This window comes from Onthophagus taurus, chromosome 7 (assembly GCF_036711975.1).
Source record: "Onthophagus taurus isolate NC chromosome 7, IU_Otau_3.0, whole genome shotgun sequence".
Taxonomy (NCBI): Eukaryota; Metazoa; Arthropoda; class Insecta; order Coleoptera; family Scarabaeidae; genus Onthophagus; species Onthophagus taurus.
In genome coordinates, this window is record NC_091972.1 from 31,521,633 (window position 1) to 31,543,764 (window position 22,132).

Below are 22,132 nucleotides of genomic sequence, written 5' to 3' on the forward strand. Positions count from 1 at the left end.
TTTCATAAGGGTACAACTTTTAATATGTTTACAATCGTTTCTCAAAATTAATCAAATGTTTTTGGAAATTGATATGCAAAATAAGTGTTAACTTTACATGTCATTTTTATCCAGCGTTGAAGTTAATAAAAAGTGGTTATTGCAGAGTAGCGAGTATTATGATATAACCTAACGATCCCCATAAAAACCTTTTAAGATGTAAAGAAAGTTTTAGTAGAAGGGTTAATAAATGTATTGAAGTGAGTGGGGAAATATTTGAACATTTATTATAAATTTTATACTTGTTGTTGATTAATAGTATAGTTTAATCATTTTTTTATAAATAAACAATATTTAAAACTATTTGATTAAAAAAATTATTTAGATTTTGTCGTGACCTGCATACGACCTTGAAAAAAGCTCAAGGTCAAAAAATGTTATCGTCATATGGTTTCCCCCTTCGCACATAACAACTTTCATTTAGTTCATTTTTATGTCATTTTTATTTCGAGATAATCGCTTGTGTCACGTTAAATGAACCATTCTGTATTCATCTACCTTCACTATGAGAAGGGGCAGTCCTTACTACGTACGGAGTATTAAAATTAAAAAGTTTTAGATCAAATTATATCTGCAATCAAAGAAACATAAATGAATTATTAACACAAAAATGTTTTTAAAGGAAAAATTGGTTCGACAATTTATAAGCCGGTAAAGTCGCTTTAACTCAACAGTGCGTTGCAATTTCAAACAACTATCGTGCGCGTTAAAATATAACTTAACTCGTGTTTATTTAAGGTTTATAACTTATTTAAACGACAAATTTAAGTAACTGACTTGGGTTAAAAAACAGAATATACAAATTAGTAGTAAAGAAGATATTTTTATTTCCTTATAATTAATATTATAATTAACAAATTAAATACAAAATATCTTATAAATTCGGAAAATAACTTACGAAGCATTATAATTAGTAGGTAAAGGACAAATAACATGCTTAATATCCCTAGTTTGTGTCTTTCTCAACGCGTCCGCAGCATGAGTCAATTGCAAGGCACAATCAGGATGTGCAGATCCAGGAAGTTGCGTACATTCCTGTTCAAAGATACTAGCCAACCCAGTTAACAACTCAATAAACCCCAATTGAATAGCGGCTTTTCTTAATCTATTCAATTCCTTATAAAATTGTTGTGTTTTCTCAGGTAATTTCCTCGCATGTCGTAAAATTTTTTGTATATCACTTTGTAATCCAGCCTGTCGTATCCAAACGACGCTATTCTGCGAGTAACTCCTTTTCTCAGTTGGTCGCACAGGAAAAGCTGTTACATTATCACTATTCATATTGTCGGCGCAATGTAACATGTTGAGATCGCCCAACCATGGAACGGAATCCGAACCTGGCATTAAAATTGTTAGCATTAAGTTGGATTTTTTCTTTGAATCTGCCCATGAGTAGATAAATCCAAACCAATTTTCTCCTATTGTAACCAAAGCGGCCATATTTTCAACTTTAAGAGCACCGTGGAGTAAGACACAAAAGGATGGGACTTTGCCTTCATCTGATTCATCTTCGGTTAAATCTATTTCTGGTTTTAAAGGTGCGTTATCTTTACTTGCTGGTAATATTAAATGTCTACTAATAGCCATTGGTGAACCTACGTCTGCAATGCTTATAAAACCGCATACTTCTACTGTTTGTGAAAGATTATATGTTTGGTAATCGAAATCAGTTATTTTTGTGTATGGCTAAAATTGAAAATTAAACGTTTATATTTATAAGATTTAAAAACAGAAAGAAAATATTACCACTGGTGCTGGTGATAAAATAACTTTAGATTCTAAATGTCCGCATTTTAAAGTACCTTTAAATGATGTATAACTTTCCTCTGCTAATTTTTGAAACATATTGCAAACTGTAACTTCGGTTAAATTCGTATCCGGGGTACAAATAGAACCATCATAACCACACATATCAATAAGTTCTTGATACATTGGTTTTGCTAGAAATTAATTAAATCTATTTTATTAAAACTAAATCTTTTTTATTTTTACCTTTTAATAGACTAGCATCATTCGGAGCAGCTATACAAACAATATGTAATTTTGCTGGAAATGAAAATGGTAAAGGAAATTGATTGTTAACGGTTCGTTGGTTTATTGTCGATAATGATTCTTTTAAAGAACCTGGACCTAATCCGGTATTTCCATCTGTAATTAGAATTACCTAAAAAAATTTTTTTTAGAATGATAATTTTAATTTCGCATATTAATTACATGGCAAGCTGTATTGTTTCCCCATTCTGTAAGAACTAATTGATTCACACCATGAAAAGCCGTTTCAATACAAGTTTTATCCAAGTCTACTAAATTTAGGAGAGAAGATTTTACTAAGCTATAATCACGTGTAAAAGCACATTGTTCTTCAAAGTATGATGAGAACGTCATCTGAAATAATATTATTTTATTTACACTTAAAATAAAAATTAGATCCAGTTATCAACAAAACATAAAAAGAATTTACAACATAAAATCAAAATTTATCAGTATAATCCGGTCAGTGTTTTTAAAGTATTTATCGTGACAATAAAAAATCGCCAAGAATTTAAATGAAATATGCTAATTAAGAACATCCTCTTTTATAATTCAAGGTTTCAGCCTTAACCTTGCTGTAGAAATTAAAAGTTGCATTGCATATTGACGAAAATCATGATTTTTATCAAAAATAAATAAAACCAGTTTCCTTATATACTAATAATAAAAGAGATTTAGCATTCCTTCTATAATATGCATATTTTCTATGCTTGTCATCAATAGCTATGATGCGGCGCAGACGAAAAACAAGATTCTACAAAATTCACTGATGTGTCGACACATTGTTTTCGATTTTTACACAGTCCGGAATACGAATAGGGATGTGAATATCAATTTGTTCGCCGAAAAGTAGAAAATACCCAACTGCGATTGAATAAAGCGGCATATTTTGTTGTATTTATTGTTTTCTTCGTTTATTGGTGTAGCGTTACCGTCACAGAACCCACTTGATTTTAAATTGAAATATTTGTCAAATCATTATACCATGGCGTGTCATGAAAATTTATTATTGTTTACATTTAGAATAAAACTTCAGTTCATTTTCATCATTTCATAACGAAACACGCATTTTTATTTTTTGTCCTTAAAGGAGGTTATACTGGTGAATATTGTTTAAATTACAACCAGTAAACCTCAGTTGGGTTTACAGGTTAGAATAAAATACTACTACTATTTTTGTATGATTTGTTGTACCCCTGAGGAGTTATAGCCCTTCAAAGTTTGGTCTTAAATTTTTAAAACATTGAATATCTTCGTAATACATTAAGCTAGAAAAACCAAATTTGGTATACGTTATGAGTGTATCGAAAGTGTTAATTGGTATCAAGTTAAGACCAAGTAAGGCATGTATGTATGTATGTATGTAGAGGGGTGCGTAATTTTTACGCGCACTTAGGCCCCAGTGGGCCCCTTGTGCATACTCCCTTGGAGGCTCGAGATGGTAGAGAAGATCTCGTTAGATGATGTAAGGCATCAAGTAAGGCATTTCAAAGGGTTGATTAAGAGTGATGGTCCCCTAAATTTGGACAGATATTTTTAACCTTTTGATGGATTTAATACATTATTACCTCAATTCATGTGGAATTTAATTCTAAAACTTTTTTTATTCTTATTATTTTTTAAAAAACATTGTCGTTTTCATAAAAAACTCAAATATATTTAATACAAATATATTTTGTATTATTTTGTTTGTTTAGTTAACGGGGTAATGGGGGTTCCGTCCAATCAGAACAGATGATGTGTCCTAGACAGTACGTCGCGCCTTTATCTTACCTACATAAAGAAATAAGGCGCGACGTCCTGTCTGGGACGCACCATCTGTTCCGATTGGACGGAACCCCCGTTACAACGCATAGCTTATTTCTGTTTCTCTTTAATTTGTAATTCCATTAAATCGCCCTTAAAAAATTAGGGAGCTCTAATTTTGAAAAACTGATAACGGGATCCGATAACCGGCATTATTTGATATAATTTGGTCAAATCCGCAAAGAAATCCACCCAGCCGTTTTCTACATAACGGCGTCTTACTAAACCACGATTTTCCGCGAAACTGTATGGAATATCGAAAAAATAAAATATGCCACTCATTAAGAACACATCAGACATTTTGAACAGGTGGTAGTTCAAAATTCAATTTTTTTTCGTACGATAGTTATCGAGAAAAAAATCGCAAAGTTGACAATGTTGCCGGTACCGTAAAAAATCGGGTACTTTTTTCATTTAACTCGCGATAAAAAGAAAACCGTGGATCCGAAAATTTTCAAATCAACATATATTACGTAGAAATGTTCAGTGATTAGAACAAACTTTGTCGCATCTCTAAAATGAGAGGCCTTGACTTTTTGCACGGATAGTAGTAAAAGTTTACATTTCGTATTTTTTATACAGGTGTCCCAATTTGTCCGCATAGGCTATCTTCGAAACTAAAAGAGATAGAAAGAAAGTAGCTTACATGTCATCATCTCGTTTTTCGAGAAAATACTAATGCCGAAAACTCCGAACAGCTATCGTCTTTTGTTTTCGCCCTATCGGCAAAAACTGAAAAATTTGCGTGCTTTTAAATACATACATTAGTTTTAGATAGAACAAAATGAATTTTTGTTAATTATTCAATAACTATAAGAAATATACCCCACAAACTATATATATTTGTTATCAGAACAAAATAACAAATTATTTTAGATCATAGTCAACTATGGTTTCCATTTAAAAAAATAAAGTTACGTTTAAAATCTCGAAAATAAAAGATAGGAAGAAAATTCTACCTATGGCACTGAATTCTTCGTAAAAAGTTGCCCATATAATGTTTTATTTATAATACTCCATCTTTGAGATATAAAAAATAATAAGAGTAAGAAAAGTTTTAGAATTAAATTCCACATGAAATGAAGTAGTAATGTATTAAATCCGCCAAAAGGTTAAAGAAATCTGTCAAAATTTAGTGTACCATCACCCTTAATCAACCCTTTGAAATACCACAATTGAGTTCAATTTGTTACCAATTAATACCCTTGGTACACTCCTAATGTATACCAAGTTTGGTGTTACGAAGATATTGAACTTTTTAAAAATTTAAGAGCCAACTTTGAAGGCCTCAGGTGTACAACTTAGTATAGAGGTAAGTTACGTTAAATCATTTTAATTTATGGGCCTCTACATGTCCCTGCTCTGTGTCGGTTCTTATGTGAATCACCCTGTATATTATTCTTACGAAATAATTCTTAATTCCGTTTAGTCTAATTTTTAGATTATTAATGAAATATATATTTAAACATATTCATTTTCAATTTACGGTTTGAATAAGCATAACCATAACCTCACTACAAAAATAAAACGTTTCATAGTCAAGGTCAATTTGCGTTGATTACTTTTTTCATAACTTTAGTTACAGCAGGGTTAACTTACCAAAATCAACATAAACTTATAAACTAAAATAAATCTCTGATGTTTACTTTACATTGGTAATCTTTATTTTCATTTTTTAATACATCTTCCTCAGTTATTACATGGGCAGCACAGAATAACGTATGGATTACGTAATATTCGCAAAGATTTTCTTAAAATTAAACTAAGATTAGAACTAAAACTAGAACTAACACTAGAAACTTTCGGGTTTTGCCGTGCGTCTTTTAAGAAGTGGTTCGAAGTGGTTCACTTCGAACCAGTTTCTGAAGAAGGTTGCAACATGGCATCCGAAACGTCAAACCTTTTATTAAAAGACGCACGGCAAAACCCGAAAGTTTCTAGTGTTAGTTCTAGTTTTAGTTCTAATCTTAGTTTAATTCACACCGGCCGTGAAAGCCTTCGTACTTATATTTTCTTAAAACTTGTACATTCTTATATTACAAAATAAAAAGAATGAAAAGAAAAGAAGAAAAAAATGAAATTCGCCACGAATTAATTTACAATAATTAATAATAGTAAGTAATAAAAAATTTGATAAGAGAGTGAAGAATAAATATCTCGTAAATTAAACTTAATAAATTGGTTTTACAGTTTCAACAATTTGATAAGGACTAAAAATAGCATGCGTTATTTGGTCGCCCCGCCGGCCGTTTGGGCAGCTTTTTTCGCCTTGATGATCTCGACAAGTTCCTTGTATCTTTTCATACAGTCTTTTTTGGTATGTCCAGGTACGCAATCGGCTATTTTATCCCAACGTTCTTGCGTGCTCGCCGGATAAGTTTTTAACGCTTGTTCAAGTAATTGTTGTTCCTGAGTTGTCCAAGGTTTATCAACTTGTTTTAGTTCCCCATTAATCATTCCGCCGTTTACCGCAATTTTCTCATCATCAATTTTTTTTGATTCATCAGCGGTTACAACCACATTTCGTTTTTCTTTTTTCAAATTATCAAACGCTTGTTTATTCGCGGCTTCTTTTAAGTTATTTTTTGAGAAATCCGTACTTTGTAAATCTTTCGCTTTTGCCAATACCATTTTTGAATTAAATTTTCTTGTGTTTTTGGTAAAAGTACCGTGTTGGTTTAAAAAGTTAGCTACAACGTCCCAACGTTGATTAGTTCCCGCGGGAAATAAATTGACGGCTTTTATTAAAAGTTGTAAGTTATCGTTTGTCCATTCTGGATTTGCAATGTTGGTGTTTTGAAGTTGTTCCGTTACTTTTTGCGTGTATGTTTCTAAAACGGATTTTTTCTCTTCTTCGATGCGCGCTTGGGATTCGCTCATTGCTTTTGCGAAGGCTTGCTTTCCGTTGTTTTTTAAATTTTTGTTTAATTCGGCTAATTCAAGGGCGGAGAAGACTTCGCAAATTTGATCAACAGCCATCATATGGTTAATACGTTCTGATTCTTTTTCTGAGAAATAATTGCTACTTTTACAAGTATCCCTAAATATTTTTCTCTCTTTTTTCTTCAGCTTTCTTTTGAGCTTCACGTTCCAGCCTTTTGGCTTCAATTTTAGCTTTTTCTTCAGCTTCAGCTTTTTCTTTTGCTAATTTAGCTTCACGCAATAACTTTTCCTCCTCCTCTTTCTTTTGTTGAGCAGCAGTCTGGCGTGCTTTTTTAGCAGCTAACTTTTTATCTTTATCCTCTTGTTTAAACTTTGCTATTCTTGGATCAGCATTATAAGCTAAATCAACTAAAGATCTTATCCGCGCCATTTCTTCCTTCTTTTTTCTTAAGCGTTCTGCTTTATTTATTTTATCTACATATTTCCTCTCTTCTCTATCTTGACATTTATCTTTATCCTCTTTATCTTCGTAAGAATATTCTCTCCAGGATTTAAAGTCATACCAAAATGAATAAAAATACTCTACTTTTTCCCGTGGCGAATCTAAATCTCCCAATTTAGGAACATGTTTCTTTTCGCACCATCGCGAATTTATATCAAAAGAAAACAATAAAGCAATTTCATAAACCGCTTTTTTGCTCATCAGTTTTGATAGTGTGGGTCAGCTATATAAAAGGGTGGTCGTTCGCTCAAATTGTATAAGTCTCTGTCTATGTACGAATCTAAAGCTGGGGTGTAAAAATGCTTTTCCTTGTCATATAAGTTTATAACATAATTACTTTGAAAGAGTAACCTATTCTCAAACGTACAATCAAATTAACGCTAGTTTTATGGCTGCTCACTCATATAGAGCACAACCTCTTTTCATTATTTGTGGGAACTGCTTAATAGATAATTTTGCGAAAAAAATTCAACGTCAAAGATGTTATATATAAATGTTGAATGTTAGCTAATGTGTTAAAATCGCATCATTTTATATACATTATTCTTACGAAATAATTCTTAATTCCGTTTAGTCTAATTTTTGGATAATTAAAAAAAATATATATTTAAACATATTCATTTCCAATTTACTGTTTGAATAAGCATAACCATAACCCCACTCCAAAAATAAAACGTTTCATGGTCAAGGTCAATTTGCGTTGATTACTTTCATAACTTTAGTTACAGCAGGGTTAACTTACCAAAATCAACATAAACTTATAAACTAAAATAAAGCTCTGATGTTTACTTTACATTGGTAATCTTTATTTTCATTTTTTAATACATCTTCCTCAGTTATTACATGGGCAGCACAGAATAACGTATGGATTACGTAATATTCGCAAAGATTTTCTTAAAACTTGTACATTCTTATATTACAAAATAAAAAGAATGAAAAGAAAAGAAGAAAAAAATGAAATTCGCCACGAATTAATTTACAATAATTAATAATAGTAAGTAATAAAAAATTTTATAAGAGAATGAAGAATAAATATCTCGTAAATTAAACTTAATAAACTGGTTTTACAGTTTCAACAATTTGATAAGGACTAAAAATAGCATGCGTTATTTGGTCGCCCCGCCGGCCGTTTGGGCAGCTTTTTTCGCCTTGATGATCTCAACAAGTTCCTTGTATCTTTTCATACAGTCTTTTTTGGTACGTCCAGGTACGCAATCGGCTATTTTATCCCAACGTTCTTGCGTGCTCGCGGGATAAGTTTTTAACGCTTGTTCAAGTAATTGTTGTTCCTGAGTTGTCCAAGGTTTATCAACTTGTTTTAGTTCCCCATTAGTCATTCCGCCGTTTATCGCAATTTTCTCATCATCAATTTTTTTTGATTCATCAGCTGTTACAACCACATTTCGTTTTTCCTTCTTCAAATTATCAAACGCTTGTTTATTCGCGGCTTCTTTTAAGTTATTTTTTGAGAAATCCGTACTTTGTAAATCTTTTGCTTTTGCCAATACCATTTTTGAATTAAATTTTCTTGTGTTTTCGGTAAAAGTACCGTGTTGGTTTAAAAAGTTAGCTACAACGTCCCAACGTTGATTAGTTCCCGCGGGAAATAAATTGACGGCTTTTATTAAAAGTTGTAAGTTATCGTTTGTCCATTCTGGATTTGCAATGTTGGTGTTTTGAAGTTGTTCCGTTACTTTTTGCGTGTATGTTTCTAAAACGGATTTTTTCTCTTCTTCGATGCGCGCTTGAGATTCACTCATTGCTTTTGCGAAGGCTTGTTTTCCGTTGTTTTTTAAATTTTTGTTTAATTCGGCTAATTCAAGGGCGGAGAAGACTTCGCAAATTTGATCAACAGCCATCATATTGTTAATACGTTCCGATTCTTTTTCTGAGAAATAATTGCTACTTTTACAAGTATCCCTAAATATTTTTCTCTCTTTTTTCAAAGCTTTCTTTTGAGCTTCACGTTCCAGCCTTTTGGCTTCAATTTTAGCTTTTTCTTCAGCTTCAGCTTTTTCTTTTGCTAATTTAGCTTCACGCAATAACTTTTCCTCCTCCTCTTTCTTTTGTTGAGCAGCAGTCTGGCGTGCTTTTTTAGCAGCTAACTTTTTATCTTTATCCTCTTGTTTAAACTTTGCTATTCTTGGATCAGCATTATAAGCTAAATCAACTAAAGATCTTATCCGCGCCATTTCTTCCTTCTTTTTTCTTAAGCGTTCTGCTTTATTTATTTTATCTACATATCTCCTTTCTTCCCTATCTTGACATTTATCTTTATCCTCTTCATCTTCGTAAGAATATTCTCTCCAGGATTTAAAGTCATACCAAAATGAATAAAAATACTCCACTTTTTCTCGTGGCGAATCTAAATCTCCCAATTTAGGAACATGTTTTTTTTCGCACCATCGCGAATTTAGATCAAAATAAAACGATAACGTTTTGAAGAAATCTTGTTTAATATCACTTTGTAAAGGTAAAGAATCGTCAAATTCGGGATCGACAGAATCATAAGATCGCCTCTTAATAGAATTACCCAAAGTTTCATAAGCCATTGTAATACAAGTAAAATAATCATCATCCGTCCTAATCTCTTCACCTTGAGCTTTTCTTTTATCCGGATGATGCTTTAAAACCATTTTTCTATAAGCAGTTTTAATGATCTCATCACTAGCTTTAATACGAGCATTTTCTAAACCCAAAACTTTATAATGATCTTGTTTCTTCCATTCTTTAGGATCCAAACTTCTGAGGTATTTAACGTCGACTTCTTCGATTTCAACTTCTTCCTCTTTTTGTTCTTCTTCTGGCGGAGGTGTTGAGGGAATTTCTAATTTTTTAACGGCGTGAGGAAGATATTCCAACGTGGGATCTCCGTTTTCGTTTCGCTTGAAGACGAAACGATACCGCAACGCGACTGTAGTACATTTTTCCGTTAACCTAACCTCACACATCTTTTACTACATAACACGAATGATCCCGTTGTAAAAATAAATCGTTTGAACACACTTTCACTGAATGTTTACGGAAATTGCGGTTGGGAAATAATGTTTTAATCTCTTTAAATGGTTTTTACATTACCCATGTGCTGCCGAAAGAAACGTCAGAAATTCTTCGAAAGCAACGTAACACGATAAAAATTCCCTAAATATCCCCAAACTTTAAATGGGGTTCAAACGAAAATCGCCTTTACTTACCAGAGATATAAATTCTAATTTCGCATGAATGCTTAAAGTGTCTAGGAACGTCTTGATACCTGCAACTGCGAGTTGTTTTCGTGTTGTTTCTGCATTTTCCGGAAGTTGCACCGGTCTGGACATGGATAATGAAGAATCTAGTAATAATACGGTGGGCATTTTTCCTGAATTTTGAATAAAATAACTTTTAAATTTGTCAAATTTGATTACTTAACCTCACACTTTATCGTTTACTTTTTTTGTTTGGTTTTTTCATTGATGCCAACATAATTTATTTTTATGTAACTCTTAAGTAAAATTATACGAACAAGTTAACTAAGAAATCAATAAAACATTTAAAGTAATTGAAATCTTGTTTCAATTACACTCACATAGGTCTTAAAAACTCTCCTTTATTTTTTATATTTAATAATTTTTAAATACTGCAATTTATTGCGCTTAGGCAACCAATTACGCGGAAGCGTAATGCACGTTGTATCGAATATACAGTGCTTCCCAAAAGTAACGGACAAAATTCCTTAAAACAATTAAAAACAGCTTATGGAAAAATCTCCCTTTTTTATTATTTTTTATTTATTTTTTCCTGAATTGAGTACAGGGTGGTTCAAATTCGATGTCCGAATAGGCTAACTCGGAAACTATAAGAGTTAGACAAAAAGTAGCTTACATGTCATGATCTCGTTTTTCGAGAAACTGCTAATGCCGAAAACCTCATAGCGCTATCGTCTTTTGTTTTTCCCCTAGAGGCCAAAATTGGAAATATCGTAAAACCAGCAAGTGCAATTATCTTCGTTATTATTATAGGTGGAGTATTATAACTAAGACATTATATGGACACTTTTTTATAGAGAATTGGATGACGTAGTCAAAAAAATTTTTTCGGTTTTAGATTTTGAGATATTATCACAATTTTCGTTTTTTTAAATGGAAACAACCACTGATTATTCGCTTATTAAATTCGTTATTTTTTTCTGATTACAAAAATATAGGGTTCGACAGGTCTATTTCTTATTGTTTTAGAATAAAGCCAAAAATAAACATTTTTTATAAAATTTCCATCTAGTATCATCGGCGAAATTAAATTTACAGTTTCCTGTAAATTACGGGGCGGTAGGTAAAATCTAAAAAGTTAACAATTAAATAAGAAGATAACTTCTGGTATTTAAAAACAAATAATTATGTTTATTACACCAACTGTTAATACGGAAATATTTAATGACTTGCATTGCTTCACACTATTTTATTAGCAACTTGATAAATTATTAAGTGGCTGATTTTAGAAATTGTAGGTTTACTACATACCTACATTTCTTAATACTTTATGAATAACTTTTAAAAATTTTCACATCTATAAGATTGACATTATTTAATATATTATTTGTTTTTGTTAGATCAAATAGTATTTATAAATATTTTATTAACGCAAAAAAATAGTAATTTAACAACAAATACTAATAATTTTATTTTCCAAACATTATTAAAACAATGCTACAAAAAATGCTCAAATTGACCTCCTCTTTTTTCGATGCAAATTTCACAACGCTTTCTAACACTGTTTATTGCGTTAAATATACTTATATTTGGAATAGAATTGAGACAATGCTCAAAATGTATCTTTAATTCTCTTATATTTCCATTATCCATTAAATATAACTGGTTTTTGATGTAGCCCCAGAGAAAAAAATCCAGTGGCGTCAAATCCGGTGATCTTGGTGGCCACCGATGGTTTCCGCTGGAACCAATCCAGTTGTCTTCAAAATTAATATTTAAAAAATCAGTTATACGCCTAGCAGTATGCGCAGGAGCGCCATCATGTTGAAAATATAGTTTTTCCGCATCACGTAAAGGTAAACCATCAACATATCTTTCAATGTGGTTTGTTAATATGTTTAAATACCGTTCCGCATTTAAATTTTCTTGGTATATTTGATATGCCAAAACTTCATTATTTAGCAATGCTACCCATACGTTAAAACCAAAGCGACCTTGAGTACGCCTTTCAATGGTATTTTGGGGATTAACGTTCGACCATATATGTTGGTTATTTCTGTTAAATATCCCCGCACTGCTAATGTGTGCTTCATCGGTCCAGATAATTGCTCTACTGAAAACTGGGTTTTCATTAACCTGATCTACGTACCAACGGCAAAATTCAAGCCTTCTTTGGGTATCACCATCTCGTAAATGATGCATGATTCGAGGAACGTATGGCTTATACTTGTGTTTATGTAAAACACGAAGACAGCGATTTCTGGAAATACCAAGATCATTCTCCATTTCGCGGCTTGATATCGACGAATTTGCTGTAACTGCCGCTAAAACATTTATTTCTTCGTCTTCATTTTCTTTATAATACGATTTTGGTCTAGGCTTTTTAAAAGAACCGAATGTTTTTAAATTTTTTGGCATTTAAGCATTTGGCTGCCTTCTTTCCGGGTATCTATTAAAATACAACTCTGCAGCCAATTCACTACTTTTATTTTGTAATAGGTATGTAACATTCTAACATGTCAAACTTTTCAAAGTTTTCGTAATTCATCTTTAAAACAGGATTTTTAAAGTGACACTTTTTGAATACAAACAAATGTTGCTATGTTTATTTGAATTCAATAGAAAAATATATGAGCGCCATCTATCAATAATTTATTAAGTCATTTAATAATAATATTAAATATTAATAAAAAATGTGAAATAATGCAATCTATTCCAACTTTTGTGTAAAACATATATAAATTAAATAGTTCAACAAATTTATTTGTTTCAAACATCAGAAATTTGTTTTTTTAATTTTTAGTTATAGTACCATAATTTACAGGAAACTGTAAATTTAATTTCGTCGATGACACTAGATGGAAATTTAAAAAAAAAGTTTATTTTTGGCTTTATTCTAAAACAATAAGAAATAGACCTGTCGAACCCTATATTTTTGTAATAAGAAAAAAATAACGAATTTAATAAGCGAATAATCAGTGGTTGTTTCCATTTAAAAAAACGAAAATTGTGATGATATCTCAAAATCTAAAACCGAAAAAATTTTTTTGACTACGTCATCCAATTCTCTGTAAAAAAGTGTCCATATAATGTCTTAGTTATAATACTCCACCTATAATAATAACGAAGATAATTGCACTTGCTGGTTTTACGATATTTCCAATTTTGGCCTCTAGCGGAAAAACAAAAGACGATAGCGCTATGAGGTTTTCGGCATTAGCAGTTTCTCGAAAAACGAGATCATGACATGTAAGCTACTTTTTTTCTAACTCTTATAGTTTCCGAGTTAGCCTATTCGGACATCGAATTTGAACCACCCTGTACAGTCGAAACTAATATTAGTTACATTAAAAAAATTACCTTAAAGTTTCATAATTTTCCATTCAATTGATTATTGATAGTATCGAATTATTTTATAAACAATATTTGTTGAAAATTTCATTACAAGCAACTTTTATTAATAACATTTTTTTAAATAATTAATTAATTAATTTCCCTGTGAACAGTACGATACGATGATTGCGCGGAAAATCGGGAATTTCAGAGCAAATTATTGATTTTATCGAAAAATGTTTCGTACAATATTTGTTTAAAATTCAATTTGCAATTGATTAACTTAATACAAGTTTTTAATGTTTCCACTAGGTGGCTTTGTATACTAGTATAAATGTCAATATTTTTGGAATTATTTTTATAATATTTATCGTATTAAATTATTTTATAAACAATATTTGTTTAGCCTATTCTATTAAAATTGTTGAAATTGTTGAAATTGCTACAAATATTGGTGCATGTGTTATATTGGTTCAATTATGGAGTGAGAAGTATATAGCAAATATTGATAGGCAAAATCTGTGGGTACAGGCGAAATGAGCTTGCTGAACACGCTACGATAAAAGTATAGTATCATATAGATAAGTAGGTATCAAAAGAAGGCAGAATCAGGTTACAATATAGCCCAGGTTATTGTAGAAACGATGAAGTTTGCTAAAATATACAGTTATTTCAGTGTATTCACAATAATCCGCACAATAATCTAGTACTTATTGAGTTGTTTTATCGATATTGACAAGTTGATTTTCTTGGAAATCATTATAGAATATGTAGGAAACTTGGCTAATCATCCAAGAACTTTCTAAAAATACCTAAATATCTGAAAAATCCTTGAATACAAATGATAATCTTTACAAATTTCTAGAAAATTCCGGAATTTTTTGATTTTTTTTTTAGAATTTTCTAGGTGATATTTTAGAAATCGTTATAAAAGCTATGGATATAATCCGAAAAAACTACTAAATTTCTATATTTTTAGAAATCTTTGGAAAATAAGTTAGAAAATCCCTTGATAGTCTTAGAAATTGTTTTAAGTTTTTAAATAGTTTTTGATTACTAGAAATATTTCACACATAGTTGAAAATTCGAGAAATCTCTGAATATCCACTATAATCTGGATATCTAGTGTACAGGGTGGGCCAAACTGGGCACTTTTGAAGGGAAACTCCTATTTCTATAAGAGATACAGCAAAAATGATATCAGTGTCTGCGGCTTGATTTTTATAAGAAACTTAATGGCGAAAACCGCATATCGATATCTCTTACGGTTTCAGAGATACAGATTGTTTTTCAAAACAGTATATTTTCGAAAAGTCGTCCTAACGTTTTTCTTATTGATAAATCTTCTTTTCCTGGAACATTCTATATATTTTTGCTAATTCAACGATGGCATACAATTTCCTTTCCAAATATATAGCACACTTGATATTTCGTTCAAATCTTCTTTGAAATATACAACTTTAAAACTTATATATGCAGATTTTGAAAAAGTAGGCTTTGGAAATAAAAGAAAAACGAGATTATATTTATAAGTAGTATCAAGATAGTTGGTTACAATGAATTAAAACATAAACTCATAAACAAAAAGCAGGTTAAATTAATAAAACTTATCTTATTATAAAATAAGAATAAATACAGGGTGTCACACAAAAAACGCCCCAACCTGTAACTCTGTTATTTACATTCCGATTTTCATGACCCAGGTTTCAAATGAAATGGTTTTATAAATACTATGATTCATGCTACAGATAAATTTTTTCCAATGCCATCTTCAATTTCAACCGATTACTAACTTTTATTTTTCAAATTGCTGCATATATTTAATTTTTATTTGCTGAGCAGTTTGATGTCCTGCACTACTATGTAAACATGTGATGCGCACCATTATTATTATTATTATTATTATTGCTGCCGGGCTGAGGAGGGCGGCCCCTCTCGTTACCGCGACCTATAAGATCTATTGTAACTTTAGCCCTCCAAAGGTTTAGGGCAAATGTAGGTCCTTAATGAACCTTAGTATTGTCCTAAGGTCTTGAACCTTTATGTCGGTAGGTAACAGGGGAGTTTTACCGAAGACGTTGTGCCTTAGACGTCCTCTGGCGACGCAATTGCACAGTATATGTTCAGCAGTTTCTGACTCGTCGTTGCATAGTCGACAAGTTTGATCCTCAGCTTGTCCAATGTGGAAGAGGTGGTATTTTAGGGGCACATGGCCGGTTAGGTAGCCTGAGAGCGTTCTTAGATCCCCTTTGCTGAGGCATAAAACCTCTTTGGTTTTGTTTTGCGACGGAGTTATCATACTCTTCGCTTGTCTGTGACCTGGAAGTTCTTTCCAGCGTAAGGCTATCTTTGAAGCCTCCCAGTTGTTGATTATTTGTTTTAGGTGGCTTTTTTGTAGTCCACATCCAGGTTGGGGTCCAATGAAGGGCGTGTTTGCTGTCTCTTTGGCCAGCTTGTCGGCCTTCTCATTGCCCTCAATGTTGCTGTGACCTGGAACCCACCATAGGGTAACATCATTGCCCCTAGCGAGTTCTCTCAGGTTGTTGGTGCACTCTCTGATCAGTGCGGAGCCACACGTGTAGGCTTGAATTGCCTTTAAGGCGGCCCGACTGTCTGTGAAAATGTTTATGGATGCACCTTTTTGTCCCTTCTGTAGGTTCAAAGCGGTGCAGAAGTTTATAGCAAGAACTTCTGCTTGGAAAATTGTTAAGTCCGAGCTGAGGGGCAATTTGATGTGGCTATTTGGTCCACTGATGCCCATGCCTACTCCAGATCTTACTGTCTTTGAAGCATCGATGCGCACCATTACAATCAGCATCGACATGTGCATGGAAAGTTGAAAATTTCTTAGACCAATGTCTACAGGGATTCAGCTTTTTCTTTTGCTAATTTAGCTTCACGCAATAACTTTTCCTCCTCCTCTTTCTTTTGTTGAGCAGCAGTCTGGTGTGCTTTTTTAGCAGCTAACTTTTTATCTTTATCCTCTTGTTTAAACTTTGCTATTCTTGGATCAGCATTATAAGCTAAATCAACTAAAGATCTTATCCGCGCCATTTCTTCCTTCTTTTTTATTAAGCGTTCTGCTTTATTTATTTTATCTACATATCTCCTTTCTTCCCTATCTTGACATTTATCTTTATCAAATGAAATGGTTTTATAAATACTATGATTCATGCTACAGATAAATTTTTTCCAATGCCATCTTCAATTTCAACCGATTACTAACTTTTATTTTTCAAATTGCTGCATATATTTAATTTTTATTTGCTGAGCAGTTTGATGTCCTGCACTACTATGTAAACATGTGATGCGCACCATTACAATCAGCATCGACATGTGCATAGAAAGTTGAAAATTTCTTAGACTAATGTCTACAGGGATTCACTGATTGATGAACCAGACATTGTGCGCATCGAATTGGAAATCACTGACCGGTAACGGACTGAACTGGGTATGTGCGAGTTCTGCAGTCGTGGATGCGGATGGACGACACTAAAAATTAATTTTACCTAAATTAATATTTCCCTACACGGGGTGAGTGAATCCGGGTGAGTTTTCCAGATTTGTGCAAACCACGCATATTGGAAAAATTTAGCAAGCAAAAGGCTATGTTTTATAAAGGCAGCGTTCGGAAGGCATGATTGATAATCATTTGGAAATGTATCAAAACTCAAGAAAGTTAAGGAAATCCTTAGGGATGCTAGAGTAATCATTTGAAATTCCAGATTTACTAGCATTGGTTTGATCATGTAATCTCCTGAAGCATTTGAACACAATAACAGGGTTACTCGATCTATTGAAACTTTGAAACCTGGAGCTCGTTTCTCTTCCTTTGATATTATCGTTCTACTTCGTGAACGCTTCCAGAAAAGGCTCATCTCGTCCGAAAAACTTGTTGTGGCAGATATCCACCTTCTTCGATTATATTGTTAGATTCCATCTATCTTGCTGCAGCTTCATAGTCCGCTGAAGCAGACTCTCGTGATATTTTGATATTATGTAAATACCTCGTTCTAAATCTGTCATACCATCCTTAACTTGTTTTAAATTTACAATCTGTTCCTCCATAAACTTCTCAAAAGCAATTGTACAATTTTCTTGCTTTTGCCATTACAATGCTTGTGTTCACTGAGCTGTGCTTTTAGTTTTGGTCTTCTATCTAAATTACGAGCGCTTTTTCTGTTTCTCCAGATTTAGGTATTCTTAAGAAGAACAATAGATATATCGCTACTATTATAATATTGCAAACTGAACACATATTACTAGATGCACTTGTCCTACACATTAACATGTGATACGCACCATAACAATCAGCATCGACATGTGCATAGAAAGTAGAAAATTTTCTAGACCCGTGTCTACGGGGATTCACCGATTGATGCGCATCGGACTAAATAAATAAATAAAACGAAGTACATTTCTTTTTTTTCAGAAACATTGTTTTTTTTTAAGCGGGTATCCCATCTTTGTGTTTTTCGTTTAATGTGTATTTTAGATTGTTTATGTAACTTTAAACCTCTTTTTCTGAAAACCACATTTTTCTAATCTATGTGCATGGTGAATATTTTTTAATTTTTAGTTTGTATCATCCTACTCCAAGAATGTACAGGGTGGGCAAAGTTGGGTGTTATTATAGGCTATTTCAGAAACTATAAGAGATACGAAAAAATAGGTGCCATGTCCCGGTCTCTTTTTTCGAGATTAATCCAATGCCGCAAACACTAAACCTCTATCTTCTTTTGTTTTTAAGTTATAGCCAAAAAAAATTTTCGTGATTTCAAAAAATATTCATATCTCCTTTATTTTTCCAATTAGAGAAATGAGGTTGATACGTTCTTAAGACACTTTTTTAAGTAGTGTTTTTAGTAGTAAAGGTAGTGTTTTTAAGTAGTTTCATACTGCCGTTGAAAAATTTTAAACATTATTGATGATTTTTGAGATACAACACAAAGTTGTATTTTTTTAAATACAAACTATACTTGATTATGATGTTACTGAAAAGAGCATACTTTTAGCTTTCCAATGATGTATCGCATGTATGGTGTATTTGCAGAAAATAAGCGTTAATTTTCAATTTCAAAATAGTAAGCGCCATGGTTCAAAATTTTGATTATAGTAGGCGGGTCCGAACAATAAATACTACGTAGTGGCTATAATATATGAGTGGTCAGAAGTAAAGTGAACCAAGTCCACTTAAGTTCGTTTCGAGAAAACGGACCGTTTGATTTCGATCCATTTACTAATTTTTTGTAATAGGCAACGAAATTTTTAAAGTTGATATTTTTTATAAATAAGTATCTACACTATTGTTACTTAGGTGTTATTTAAAAGAAACTTCATTATTTTAGCTATACAACCGGTTAAAAGAAAGAAATGTGGACTTTGTTTACTTTTACTCTGATTTTTTTTTACCGCAATTCGATCAAGTCCAACTATTAATACGGTGTGAAAAAGTAATAACAATTTCTTTTATAGAAACATTTTTCTTAAGGAAAATGTAAGAAAAGTAGTACAGTTTATAAGAGTTAACCTCACAAGAGAAATTAAAATACTAGAAAAAACAACAATTTTATTCATAACGTATGTGCTCCTCTGGAATTTCACTCGATCCTAGTATTCGTTTGAACAGGTAATGACTTATAAAAGTTGTGGTAGATTGGAGGTATGAAAGGAAGTAATGAAATCATATCTTTTTTCTTAATATCAGTTATACGGCGCCTAGCGTTGTAGAGCGGTTTTTGATCTATTGATGCCAACGAAGAAAGATTTCTACCATTTTTGTTGTTTCTTTTTATGTTAATTTCTTTGAATGGAAGTAAGTTATCAGCTGTGTCCTTATAAAATATTGAAAATGGGTGTCCTCTTTTGAACTGAAGTCTGAAGATTTACAGGTTCTTTGTTGGTATTTATTTTTCTATTAGTAATGTGCTCTAATAAATCTTTGGTTGATAAAAAATCATTGAATTTAAGCTCAGTGACCTTATTTGGCGTTTTCTTTCTTGAGCTTTTAATTATTTTAATCCAGTCATCTGGGCCATAAAGCATTCATAAAGCGTCATTTGGCAGATAGGAATGCCCAGATATCATGAATATCACATTAATTGTCTTGGCTGCAGTAGACGCTTCATTGCACAGCTTCAGTAATTGCACTGATAAATTAATATTTCGATTTTGCCCTCCGCAAGTGTCGCAGTATAAAGTTATTTCAGTACAATTTTTAGCGTTATTTTTTAAATGCTTGTAAAGCACTGTAGATATTTCTTGCGAACCCCTGCCTCCCTCTGTTTCATTCCATACAAACATTTCAGGTGGTCCGGAATTAATTGGATGAACACCGCAATTATACATGTACAAATTTCGTTTATAATAAGCGACGGACGTGGTTAGTTTTGGAAATGCTAGAGCCTTCTGCAAGTCAAATGTACAAGCATAATAATTTTCTGAAACTTGTGAAGCCTCATTCTTCAACTCATTTCTAATTTTTTCTGCTTGAGACAAATGCATTTTTCTTTCAGTCTCTATTTTTGTTATAATAGATAGATCCTTTTCTGAAGCCAAAGCAATATTCCATTGGTCACATTTCTTGCATGTGTCTTTGTAGGGTATTTTAAAATGCAAATTATACTTTGTAATGAAAACATTATAGTAATATTTTTCCTTACATGGAATTTTTCCTTCTAATTGACATTTTCTTTATTGACAATTCGGAATTTAAATATTTCCTATTAGGATTGTGATGACGTGTGTAGTGGCTGGTAAATGTAGGGAATGACTCAATATGTGATCGGATTTCAGTTTGATCAATTTTGTTACTTGACGGATGCCTCCCACGTGAATCCAATACAGCATGTACCTCATGTTTTGTTAAGCACCTGTACACCCTACCCCAACTGAGGTTTATGGTATTCAAAAAATATTTCTTACAAACTAAAGTGCTTTTATCTTTTAGATCGAGATAATATTCAAAAGTACGTGACTGAAAGCCTCTACTTCCATCCCAAATACGAGATCTTTGTGGTACTATGATCTTTATAGCGCCTCGTAGAAATGTATTTTGCTTTGAATAATCTTTAAGCTTCCAAAATGAAGTGAAAAACATTTCGCGCTGCTCTTCTGTCACTTTATCTTTACATTTCGCTGGACACTTGCAATCATAATTCTGTTTAAATTGTTTTGCCGGTATGGATTTACCTTTACGCGTAGTGTAGGCTTGACCACTATTTCTGAGTAACTTATTAACATTTTATTTCCAAGAATCTTCATCTCTTTCTCGCTTACGACCTATTTGCTTATATCTTTTCTTTCTACTGGTACTAGTGCAAGTAGAAGGTACATCATCAACAGCACTATTACATTCTTCTATATCTAACTGACGAAATAACAGTTGATACTGTTTCTTTATTATTATTACAAAAATCTAAAATAGTATCTATAGTAGTTTTATTATGTTGGAAACGTGTGTATTACACAGTAAAATTTCGTTATAACGCTCCCGTTCATAAGTTTTCACGGTTTTAAACGCTCTTATTCTGTGATCCCGGACCTAAATGATGATTTTCCACACAAAACTAACTCGTTATAACTCATAACGCTCCGAATTCCCGGTTATAATGCTTCGATGGAGATAATTGGAGATATTTGTTACCGTCTCTTTTTGAAAATAAACATATCTGTTGTGGTTTTCGGATTTTACAAAAGTAAACTTTTTGTTTAAACGGATAGAAATTTAAAAGTAAGTTTTAGCATCTTTATGATTTCTCAGTTATAGCGTTTTCCCGGTTATGGCGCTCTTTTTCTTATGTCCTTAGAAGAGTGTTATAACGAATTTTTACTGTTTATGTACATACCATGGTCAGAAAGACTTAAGTCTTCGAATTCTTTATTAGAACTTGTGTTCAAATTCATCACTAAATTAACCACACAAGAAATTCACATGAAGATTGCAATGACAGATTATAAAAAGAGCTGTCAGCGACAGTTGAGAGTTCTGACTTAGCCCACTTTATCACAGAATCTTAAGCTACTTAGACTTGGTTCATTTTTTCAATGAAAAATGGTGCAAATCATTCAGTATTAAAGTGAACTAGCGTACATTATTGGTAACCTGATGAACTAAGTATTGAATAAGTCAGCACATAAAATTATAACTATTCAAACGGACCTAAGTATGCTCTTAACTAAATTTTAGAAAAAAATAGACTTGGTTCACTTTCCTTCTGACCCACTCATATGGTTTTGCACGAATGACAGAATAAAGTTGGTTTTGTACCAACGAATAAAAACTTTGAATAGTTAATTTAAATTTCTCAGCATCTTTTCCCTGACTTTGTTCACCAATAAAAAATGGTTAGCA

General features: G+C 32.3%; 2 protein-coding genes and 1 pseudogene across 2 annotated transcripts; all 3 read right to left on the reverse strand.

The window, feature by feature from the left end:
- Positions 1-842: 842 nt before the first annotated feature.
- Positions 843-10,694, reverse strand: LOC111416747 (integrator complex subunit 14). The gene is made up of 5 exons (XM_023048841.2): positions 10,456-10,694; positions 2,254-2,424; positions 2,032-2,203; positions 1,786-1,979; positions 843-1,725 (listed from the first exon to the last, which is right to left on the reverse strand). The coding sequence occupies exons 1-5, from the start codon at positions 10,612-10,614 to the stop codon at positions 934-936; spliced, it is 1,488 nt and encodes a 495-aa protein (XP_022904609.2). The 5' UTR covers positions 10,615-10,694; the 3' UTR covers positions 843-933.
- On the reverse strand, positions 6,018-7,918 carry LOC139430803 (dnaJ homolog subfamily C member 2 pseudogene; annotated as a pseudogene).
- On the reverse strand, positions 8,277-10,446 carry LOC111416746 (dnaJ homolog subfamily C member 2). Its single transcript, XM_071198114.1, has one exon. The coding sequence runs from the start codon at positions 10,210-10,212 to the stop codon at positions 8,368-8,370; it is 1,845 nt and encodes a 614-aa protein (XP_071054215.1). The 5' UTR covers positions 10,213-10,446; the 3' UTR covers positions 8,277-8,367.
- Positions 10,695-22,132: the final 11,438 nt, after the last annotated feature.